At 40.2% G+C, this 11,571-nt stretch overlaps 1 protein-coding gene across 1 annotated transcript; it reads left to right on the top strand.

The window, feature by feature from the left end:
- The first annotated feature begins 943 nt into the window (after nt 1-943).
- spra (sepiapterin reductase a) lies at nt 944-7,255 on the top strand. Its single transcript, XM_078272034.1, has 3 exons — nt 944-1,396; nt 3,614-3,904; nt 5,866-7,255. The coding sequence occupies exons 1-3, from the start codon at nt 1,075-1,077 to the stop codon at nt 6,063-6,065; spliced, it is 813 nt and encodes a 270-aa protein (XP_078128160.1). The 5' UTR covers nt 944-1,074; the 3' UTR covers nt 6,066-7,255.
- The last annotated feature ends 4,316 nt before the right edge of the window (nt 7,256-11,571 follow it).

The raw sequence follows: 11,571 nt of genomic DNA, 5'->3' as shown, positions 1-11,571 counted from the left end.
TGAATGAGATGTTTGAGTTATGTCTGTGTGCAGTATATAGGCTGAGGTAGAAGTGTGCCAAAAATGCCAAAACACAGGGATAACATGAATGTCTATCTGACGGACCCCCTCGTCGAAAAATAACGCAACGGGTAACCCCCTTAACGCCAGGGGTCCTTGACCATGCGTCACACATTTGACGAGTAGGGAGTGAGACTGTGCTGTATTTTTTCCTAAATGGTTTCAAAGACATTTAAATCACATTCTTAATCTAGTGATATGCTAACTTTTGGACAGATTTTGAGTCTTACTTTTTTGAACCCACCAACATTGTCTACACCTTTAACCTTAAAGATATCATCTGTTTCTACGATAATTCAGGAAATGGTGCTCTTGAGTATCTAATTAATTTCATCATTCTGTATGCAAAATTGTATATTCACAAGCAGAAATTTTCTCATAGAATTTAAATCTCTATTGAAGTCACTTAGATCGTTGGATAACAAAAAAAGTATTACAATTGTGGAAACTGTAGAGCTTTTTTCCCCTGAAACCTCTGACTAATTGTAAATGTATGTTTTCATGTACCTCTTTTTATTTTTATTTTTTCTATGTAATGATTTGCATTGCTTCGTATGTTTTTTATTTTTATCTTCATAAGTTTACACTTGATGTTCGTGCGCTATTTCTGTTTACCTGATTCTCTGTATACTGCTTTTTGTCAATAAAAGAGTGGACCAAACCACTGTGAGGCAAGGTAAAGGGGGACTCAAAATGTTTCTAAACCTAAAACGCATTTTATTTGCCCTGTCTGCGTTTATATTGTTTAACAACGTAAACAAATATTATATATATATATACACACAATACATAATACAGAGAGTGTTTTAATGCTATTTCTGGAGGGACAACCCTCAGGGACTAGTTCCTTGACCCCCACGATTTCCGCCTATGGACTGGACTGGACAGACGGCTTTAAGATGAATTAAAAGGGAAAACCTAAATGAGGTAGTAATGCAACATTGTGGATGCCAACTACTTTAGAACTTCGAAGAAGAAGAAGAAAAAGAGGCCAGTCTGCTGTCATTTAGAACCATGTCGTCCACTGAAAGTACTGACCTGGGCCGGGCGCTCTGTATTATCACCGGAGCCTCCAGAGGCTTTGGACGGACTATAGCGAGGGAGATGTCTCGGTTGGTGAAGCCGGGGTCAGCGCTCGTCCTGGCGGCCCGCTCTGGTGATGACCTGCGGGCTTTGCAGACTGAGCTGGCCGAGTCGGAGGCAGGCAAAGCGGGCCTGGTGGTTGAGTGTGTCGTGGCAGATGTGGGTCAGGTTGAGGGACTGAAGAGCATTGTCAGAGCATCTAAAGAAGCTTTTTCTGACGATATAGATCACGTTGTACTGGTCAACAATGCTGGTAAGAAGAAACCTGTAGAGCTAAACTGTACCGCGGTCAATTTGTTCACCACCTCACATCTCGACCAAAATGCTACACAGCTGTTTGTGGAAGCTACTTTGATGTGATGTTTGACATCACATTTTCAAAACAGGGATCGGTTTTTCAAAACACTACACACAATTAGCACAACCACACACCCAATTAACACCTCAGACCCTTTGCAAAATGAAACACAAAAAATATACACTCATTTATAAAAAACATATTTTGTTGCATATGACTTAATTCTGTTTGAACCAGAGCACACTGCTGTTGCTAACCTCAAACACTTTTAGCAATTCTACATCTCAGTGATTAGAGTACTGTAAATGAAGTACACAGAGAAACTGCAAATATACAATAAGTTCACCAAAGTAAAATATAATAAATAAAAATACAATTTATTTCTCTCCATATACCCAAATCAGTCAACATGTCAACATGGAGAATCACAAGAAAACAGGTCCCAGTTTTCATGCTACTACAGTGTGAATAACACTGTTATAACACTACAGTAGTGTGAATAACACATTCAGACAAACATAAAATACTGTATCCAGTACAGGTTACAATTACAGTAAAAAAAAAAAAAAGATCTGAAAATGCAATACAGAAAATACTAGACTTACCTGCCTCATTTTTATAATGCTTAAACCTGATTGGTGTGTCTACAATTAAGTAATCGTGTTTACGCACCTGATGGCTGTGTTTCACAGATTGGCTCATAGGTGTAGTCATTTGACAGTCAGTGCTTTGGATTTGCATGGAAGTGACATGATGATGTACTTCTGTGTCTAATGCATACAAGTCAGTTTAGTGTTTTGCAAATCACTGTGTGTATTGTTTTGCAAAAAAGTGTGAGGCTGACATTGTTTTATAGTGGTGCACATCTGGGCTAATGTTTTGCTCCTCGAGTGTAAGGTTTTGTTAATGGTGTAATACTTTTGATTTCGGTGTGTAAGCAATTGGCAAACACTGTAACTACCATTGGTACTGAGTGGTGGTTAGTCATTAACAAATGATTAGTTAATCATTCACTACCATTACTGAATGAATGTGCAATAACAAAAATTTATTTATCCGAACTTTAAAATATATATTTTGATGTTCCTCTGTTCTGTTTATTTTTAAACTGCATTATATTATTTTAGTGAGGACTCATAAATAACTACAAATAACTAATCTGTTTATGTTTTGTTACGCGTTTCTGGATATATTTTTTGAAAATATATATATCGGCCGATAGATAGGAATATCGGATTTTTAAATGACCAAATATTTGTATCGCTATCGGCCTTAAAAATCCTTTATCTGTCGGGCTCTAGTGTGTTTGTAGCTGATTGGAATTTGTTTATGATGCTCACAGTATTCTCAAACATTCAACCAGTGACGCCGAGATCCAAAAGTGGCTTCTGGCATGCCACTGTGATCAGGGCTGGACTGGGGTAAAAAATCTGTCCTGGACTTTTGAGACCCAGACCAGCCCACTACAATTGACCGGACACCAACCATCCATCCTTGCACTCCCCTTCAACACATATACATACGAGCTGGGTTCAAAATTGGCACCATTTACCAACCAAATGCTGGTAAAATATATATGTGGCTGGTAGATTTGCTTGACTCACCAGCCCAAAAAAATTTTTAATTTTAACATTCACTAGCTTGTGGACAAAAAGTTAATGTTGAACCCTGCATAACAGCTCCTAATACTGCCACATAGCTGAGTGGTAAGTACGAGAGTATGATAAGAGTGAGTGAAAAAGGCTGCCTGGCTCTTGATGGCAAGATGGCTAAAGGTTGAGGGTCGAGCGTTTGTGAATTATCAATAACATGAACATTGGACACTGCTTCTGAAAAGATGTTTTATTTAATGTAATTTTCAAATACTGAGTACCACAAATTAAAGTTAAAGTTAAGTTATGTTTTTTTCATTAATTTGGGTAAACAGACCCTTTTAAAGTGTTTCTCTATGGCACTATCTAGATTGGCTTATTTGCTTAGGTGCCTATCTTATGATTTTGTCATGGGTAAACTTTAAGCAGGGCTGGCTCACCTTTTTGGGGTCCCCAAGCAAGATTTGAGTGATCTTGTTGCTTCTTCTTGAGAATATTTGAGAAACAGTAGTTGATGGAAACACTAACTATGTATGAGGATGTAGACACACACTAGTAACACCTCCTTCCCTCTTCCCAGCCTCTCTGGGTGACGTGTCCCGCTATGCCAAAAGCTTCACCGACATGGCCGAGGTGGACTCCTACTTGTCTCTCAATGTCAGCTCCTCCCTGTGCCTCACCGCCAGCGTCCTGCAGGCTTTTCCACAGCGTCCAGGCCTGCGGCGCACTGTGGTCAACATCAGCTCGCTGTGTGCCCTGCAACCTTTCCGCTCCTGGGTGCTGTACTGCACAGGCAAGGCTGCCCGAGACATGATGTTCAGGGTGCTGGCAGAAGAGGAGCCGGACCTTCGTGTGCTAAACTATGCGCCAGGTAAGGAACTGCCACTTTGTGCTTGTTAAATATGTCTGTCAAACCAGACTCAAGCTGAGTCAGAGGAATTGAATGAGGTAGTCTGAGCAGTCCGGTGATGACAGTTTTTACATGCAGCATTATTTCTTATTTTCTACATTTTAAAGTTTCCTTAAATATTATTATTCCTAAATTATTTTTTATAAAAAATAGAGTACTTAAAGACTCATGCAAGAGGTTACAATTCAAATTCAATGTATTAATTGACTATTAACTACATAATAATGAGGGGTTAATACAACTAAATCAAAACTTTGACTGTCAATATATTGAAATATTTAAAATTGGTGGCGTTAAAAGGAATTTGCGTTAACTCGTTATTATTGCGTTCATAAACCAAAATAATGGATAAATAATTCAGCATTTTACATTTAAAAAGGAATTCATAAATAATAATAGATGTTACAAATGAATACATAATACAAAAATGTGTCTGAAAACCCTCGCACCCATAGTGCTGAGGCGTGCGGTGGGTATGGTCAGGAGACCAGCAGAGGAGGAGCGCAGAGAGCGGGAGGGAATGTAGTCCTGGAGGAGGTCAGAGATGTAGGTTGGGACTAGGTTGTGAAGGGCTTTGTATATGAGCAGAACGTTTTTTGTAATTAATCTGGGCTTGAACACGGAGCCAGTGTAGCTGGATGAGAACGGGGGTGATGTGGTCAGAAAATGTTGTGCAGGAAATGATCCGGGCAGCAGAGTTCTGAATGATTTGAAGCCTGGTAAGGAGTTTGGTGGGAAGGCCCAGAGAGAACAGCATTACAGTAGTCAATCCGGGACGTAACGAATGAGTGGATCAAGATTTCAGTGCTGGATTGAGATAGGGATGGGCGGAGTCTGGAGATACTGCAAAGTTGGAAGAAAGCAGTCCGGCTGATGTTTTTTTATGTGAGGTGCAAAGGAAAGGGTGCTGTCCACGGTGACACCGAGACTCTTGACTTGGCTGGAGAAGGGTACAGTGAAACCGTCAATGGTGATGTTTGGGGCAGTGATGTTTTGGGCTTTGGAGATGGTGGTTTTGGAGCCAATGAGCAGGGCCTCAGTTTTGCTGGTGTTGAGGGAGGTGGGAGCAATAACAGTGGTGGGTTTAGTGGAGATGTAGACCTGTGTGTCATCAGCGTAGCAGTGAAAGTGGACACCATAGTGACGGAGGATTGTCCCGAGGGGAAGGAGGTAAAAGATGAATAGGAGTGGACCCAGTACTGACCCCTGGGGGACACCCAGTGTAACAGTATAACACTTTGACCTGTGAGTCAGTGAGGTATGATGAAAACAATGAAAGTGCAACACCAGTGATGCCAATGCCAGCTGGGCTTTCCAGGACTAGTGGGTGAGAGATGGTGTCAAAGGCAGCAGTAAGGTTGAGGAGGATGGTGAGCAATCCAGAGTTTGCTGTACGGAGGTCATTGTTGATTTTAACCAGGGCTGTTTTAGTACTGTGTTTAGGGCCCGGAATACCAGAGATACGCCGCTGGGCCAAGTAAAAGGTTAGCCAGCGGGCAGGCATCCTTCACCTGCGTGGAGTAGCCTGTGTAGGCCGGCTATAATCACTGGGACAACTTGGTACCCAGGAGAGCAGAAGGATTACAAACAAGAACAGTGGCGAAATAAATTAATAATTCACTCAATTCTCATTGGCTACCCGCCAACATGCAAGTAGATTGACGGTTTCAGCCGCCAATGGCAAAATTCAATCTAATTTGGCACATAGGTGGGTGTTAAATTCAGGCCCTGGTGGGAATGTTATAGTTATTTTTCCATATTTCCATCAAAACGTTGTTACAAATAATGTTGCATTTATTAGAATTCAATATGGCTGCTTCATACTACTAAAGCAGAACAATATCCAGTAATGGTAAGGTCCTCTCTTTGCAGACAATTCCTACTCTGGAACTCATTCACCTCTGTCCTCTGTATTGTACCAGGACCTCTGGACACAGCCATGCTGACGGAGGCCAGATCCAGAACAGCAGATCCCAGCATCAGGACGTCTTTTTCAGACATGTTCGCTCAGGGCCAGGTGCTCACCTGTGAGGCCTCTTGTGCCAAGCTGATGAAGCTGCTGCTGGAAGACAACTACACATCAGGAGCTCACATCGACATCTATGACCTAGACACAGCTTGAGTACTTACAGCTAGAGCTGCAACTAGTGATTATTTTATTATTAATCTGTTGATTATTTTTTTGATTTCTTGAGCAAATCAATTAGGTGGTCTATAAATGTCAGAAAAGCATGAAAAATGTCGATCAGTGTTTGCCAAAGCCCAAGATGACATCCTCAAATGTTTTGTTTTGTCCGCAATTCAAAGATATTCAGTTTACTTTTACGGAAGAGTTAAGAAACTAGAAAATATTCACAATGAAGGAGCTGGAATCAACAAAAATAATTGGGGATTTATAATTATTTAATAGTTAATAAATTAATCGAGTAATCTTTGCAGCTCTACTTACAGTCATTTAGCATTGGGCCAAATTATTTCTATGTATGTGTGCCTTGATTTTAATTAAAACTCATATTCATTTATACCTACCTTACCTCTTATGACTCAAGTTGCACTGTCAATCTTAAGGTTGTAGCCTTCTATTGTTAAACTGACCAATATGACATCATGACATATCAACTGATATTCATTAATTTTACATTCAAGACATTCCAGAACAGAAGTTCACTCACCCCACGGCCAGTGAAGCTGCAGTCAGTAACGTCCATACAAGCAGAGAGAGAACAAAAGTCACTTAGGTCTGAAACTATCAAATCATGCGCATAGGGGCAATAAAGTGTAATGGTACATGGTGGTGAGTAACAAGATGACTAGTCTGAGCATTGCCATGACTGATCATAGATAGTTGTGAATAATGAATGGAAGCGAGACACCTCAGCATCTCAACATTCGTTATGTAGCAGGATGCTATTTGTAGATGTTCTGGTGCTTTATTTCAGGTGCTTCGGCCTGGGTTGGGAGGGTTGCAATTACCAATTACCTGTCAGGAATGTAGTCAGTAACCTAATCCAAGTATCACAATATTAAAGTAACGTAACTTGATTGATACCACAGAGGCAGTATGGAGTACATTGCCAGGTGTTTATATAGCCTAAGTGCTTTTATGAAATACCAAAACTTACTTTAATGTAAGTTAAAAAAAAAAAAAGAAGTGCTATAGAAATAAAGATTGATTGATTGGTCGATATCCTGAAAAGTTAGATTAGTAAACAGTGATTAATGCTGCTGTAATGCTGAGCGTTTCAATATCTGAGAGAAAAATGTGGACGGTTCTCCTTTTTCTTTTCAATAAAAATTCTTTTTCACACATTCCTCAATGTATGACTTGTTATTTTTATATAAATATTGGTGTTATTATTGCCTTGTACATGCTTGCCTCAGGCTGTTATCCAAGTTGGTTTTGTTAACTTGATACTGTATATTACAGAAATATTTGTCTTGCATACAAAAATATCACAGTACATATAAAAAGTTGTAATATAAAGGTGCCACCTTTATAGCCACTAAAAATCATGGACAGATTATAAAATGTTTCTAATTATTCCACATGCTTTAATACTTAGAAATCAGTAATAATGTTTTACAGAGTGTAAACATTTTTTTTGTGATTAACACATTTTTTAAACAACATACAAAACATACAATTAGCCACATGAACCCAGTCGTCATCACCACCCACCCAGACAAAAAATAAAGCTGACACGGTAACTACAATATTCAAGACCATTCAACAAAATAGACAATAAACCAAATAAACAAACGTATAAATGACAACACCATAAGCCCATCATACACGTCTCTCCCCAGCATAAAGGTTCTTAGGAGCCCTCCAGAAAGATCAGGTACTTAACCCATTTTCTAGTATAGACATTTAATCTGGCAAACCATTTATATTACATTTTCTCAAACGTCGCCACCTTAGCCATCTCACAAGCCCACTCCTGGATTGACGGCACTCCTTCATTCTTCCATCCTCATAAAATAATCTGTCTGGCTGTCATTAAACCTGTCTGGACCCAGCTTCTTATGTGCTTATGTATTCCGTTTAGGATTGACTCATCTCCCAGAAGAAATAGTCTTGGGCTGAATGGAACCTGGGTCCCTGCAATCTGACATAGGTTATCATGTATCCCGGTCCAAGATTCCTGGACCTTATCACAGGACCATAAGACATGAAGTAATTGGCCGTCCTCTGTCTTACATTTCCAACAATTTGATGTGTCTTTCAGACCAATTCTAGCAATCTGGAGGGCGTCCAATAAAAGTGATGCATAATATTGAACTGAATGAGGCGCACCCTCACATTGCGTGACATAGTTGTAATATTCCTACAGATTCTGTCCCACTCCTCATCATCCAGTGTACTACTCAGATCCCTTTCCCATGTCTTTTTGATGGCTGTCCAGGCTCCATCCCCCAGGTTCTGCATAAGCATAGAATAATACCCAGAAGGCTCATGACCATTTCCATATTTCAACAACACCTTATCTAAACATTCTGCTGCCTTCAGGCTGAAGAACTGGATCTATAAATCCCCACTAACAGATGGCCAAGTTGCAAATATCTATAAAACTGAGACCTAGGGATTCCAAATTGTTGTACCACATCCTCAAAAGATTTTAATATGCAACCGAGAGACAGATCCTACAAAATGTAAATAAATAAAAAAACTCTACCCATTATTTTTTTTTATTTTAACAATGAATCGATTGACTTTGTGTATGTGAAAGGAGTCACTTGTAGTGACAAAACCACAAATAATTATTATAGTATTATATTCTATTAATATTCTTGTAGAGCCCCTGGTGATACTTTGAGCAAAGTTTCATGTTGTGTTGAGCCTTCTTAGTGTTTTAAAAATAGCGATTTTGATGCGATCATAGTAGTGCCCCTAGCACTCCCATTCAAAAGGCCATTTGACCCAAAAACGAAAATACAGTAAATCTTAAAAGTGGCGCTTCCGTCCTAATTATGCTTTTAAACGAAAGTTTGACTCGGGTACAGTCACAAAAAGACCCTAGGTTGCATTTTGGCGAGAGTTACGCTTTAATAGTCGTTGATCCAGACTAGACAGACTGAACATAGTGGAGCATTTAGCAGCTAAAGAGCCAAATCATAGACTGGGTTAGGGTTAACTGTTAATAACGGACAAAGCTTCAGCAGGGTCCGACTCCACTGGTTGCAAAAAGTAGTAATTACCCTACTTCTTTTTTTTTTTTTTATTCTTTTCTTTTTTTGGGCTTTCTTGGACAGGACAGTCAGGAAAGGGGGCAGAGAGGGGGATGACCTTCAGCAAAGGGTTGGAATCAAACCTGCGCTGCTGCAGTAAGGACTGAGCCTTAGTACACGGAGCACACGCTCAACAAGGTGAGCTACCAGGGTGCCCCAAATGACCCTACTTCTCACTTGTTTTATTACCTTAATAATCATTTTTATAATAAGTTTATGGTCTAAATCAGGACAAAGGCTTAACAATTTGTATCCATCGCACTGTGTACATAAAAATAGCCGTGAAATTGTTTTTGGGTGTTGTCCGTGTTTTAATCTTGAACTTTGACCCTCTCACTGTGTGCTTTCACTTCATCACAGTTAATTGGGACATTTTAGTTCCCTAAAAACATCTTGTTCAGCATTCTGCTAACCAAGCTAGCTAGCTACCATTAGCGTTAGCTGGTAACTTAAGGGAATGCTTGCCGATTTTCTTCAAAATGGCAACCACAAACCAATGGGTGACGTCATGGATACTACGTCCACTAATTTTACAGTCTATGAGCCAGATATTTTTCTCAGGGTGGAGACCAAAACAGAGCTAAAGGGGTAGTGAATATTGGACTTTTATAAATAAATGTTACACTGTGTCTGCTGTATCTATAGGCAATTGTATCATAGACCATATTAACCTTTACAGTGGTGTGAAAAAGTGTTTGCCCCCTTCCTCATTTCCTGTTCCTTTGCATGTTTGTCACACTTAAGTGTTTCGGAACATCAAACCAATTTAAACAATAGTCAAGGACAACACAAGTAAACACAAAATGCAATTTGTAAATGAAGGTGTTAATTATTAAAAGGTGAAAAAAAATCCAAACCATCATGGCCCTGTGTGAAAAAGTGATTGCCCCCTAAACCTAATAACTGGTTGGGCCACCCTTAGCAGCAACAACTGCAACCAAGCGTTTGCGATAACGTGCAATGAGGCTTTTACAGCGTCCTGGAGGAATTTTGGCCCACTCATCTTTGCAGAATTGTCCTAATTCAGTTACATTAGAGGGTTTTCGAGCATGAACGGCCTTTTTAAGGTCATACCACAACATCTCAATAGGATTCAGGTCAGGACTTTGGCTAGGCCACTCCAAAGTCTTCATTTAGTTTTTTCTTCAGCCATTCGGTGGTGGACTTGCTGGTGTGTTTAGGATCATTGTCCTGCTGCAGAACCCAAGTTCGTTTCAGCTTGAGTACACGAACAGATGGTCGGACATTCTCCTTCAGGATCTCTTGGTAGACAGCAGAATTCATAGTTCCTTTTATCACGGCAAGTCTTCCAGGTCCTGAAGCAGCAAAACAGCCCCCAGACCATCACACTACCACCACCATATTTTACAGTTGGTATAATGTTCTTTTTATGAAATGCAGTGTTCCTTCTACGCCAGATATACTTGGACACACACCTTCCAAAGAGTTCCACTTTTGTCTCATCGGTCCACAGAATGTTGTCCCAAAAGTCTTGGGGATCATCAAGATGTGTTCTGGAGAAATTGAGACAAGCTTTGATGTTCTTTTTGCTCAGCAGTGGTTTTCTCCTTGGAACTCTGCCATGCAGGCCATTTTTTGCCCAGTCTTTTCCTGATGGTGGAGGCATGAACGCTGACCTTAACTGAGGCAAGTGAGGCCTGCAGTTCTTGGACGTTGTTGTGGGGTCTTTTGTGACCTCTTGATGAGTCGTCGCTGCGCTCTTGGGGGTAATTTTGGGCGGCCGGCCACTCCTGGGAAGGTTCACCACTGTTCCATGTCTTCGCCATTTGTGGATAATGGCTCTCACTGTGGTTCGCTGATTCCCAAAGCTTTGGAAATGGCTTTATAACCCTTTCCAGACTGATAGATCTCAATTACTTTCTTTCTCAATTGTTCCTGAATTTCTTTGGGTCTCGGCATGATGTGTAGCTTTTAAGGATCTTCTGGTGGACCTTACTGTGTCAAGCAGCTCCTATTTAAGTGATGCCTTGATTGTGAACAGGTGTGGCAATAATCAGGCCTGGGTGTGGCTAGAGAAATTGAACTCAGGTGTGGACAACCACAGTTATAGTATGTTTTAACAAGGGGGGCAATCACTTTTTCACACAGGGCCATGATGGTTTGGATTTTTTTTCTCCTTTAATAATAAACACCTTCATTTACAAATTGCATTTTGTGTTTACTTGTGTTGTCCTTGACTTTTGTTTAAATTGGTTTGATGTTCCGAAACACTTAAGTGTGACAAACATGCAAAGGAACAGGAAATGAGGAAGGGGGCAAACACTTTTTCACACCACTGTATATGGTGAAAGTATGTCAATGTTGTGTTACAGTTTGTTCTGCTACTCCCGAGTGACCAAAAAATAATCAAAAATCAATAAATGCAGCTATAAAGGCTT

Source organism: Sander vitreus, chromosome 16 (genome assembly GCF_031162955.1).
Source record: "Sander vitreus isolate 19-12246 chromosome 16, sanVit1, whole genome shotgun sequence".
In the NCBI taxonomy this organism is placed as follows: domain Eukaryota; kingdom Metazoa; phylum Chordata; class Actinopteri; order Perciformes; family Percidae; genus Sander; species Sander vitreus.
This window is presented reverse-complemented; position numbering and strand designations above follow the sequence as displayed.

Bases quoted from the DNA above. Each gene is read 5' to 3' on its own strand.
- spra (XM_078272034.1), top strand. From the start codon at position 1,075: ATGTCGTCCACTGAAAGTACTGACCTGGGCCGGGCGCTCTGTATTATC. The intron at 1,397-3,613 runs GTAAGAAGAAAC...CCCTCTTCCCAG, and splicing joins TGTACTGGTCAACAATGCTG to CCTCTCTGGGTGACGTGTCC. The intron at 3,905-5,865 runs GTAAGGAACTGC...GTATTGTACCAG, and splicing joins TGTGCTAAACTATGCGCCAG to GACCTCTGGACACAGCCATG.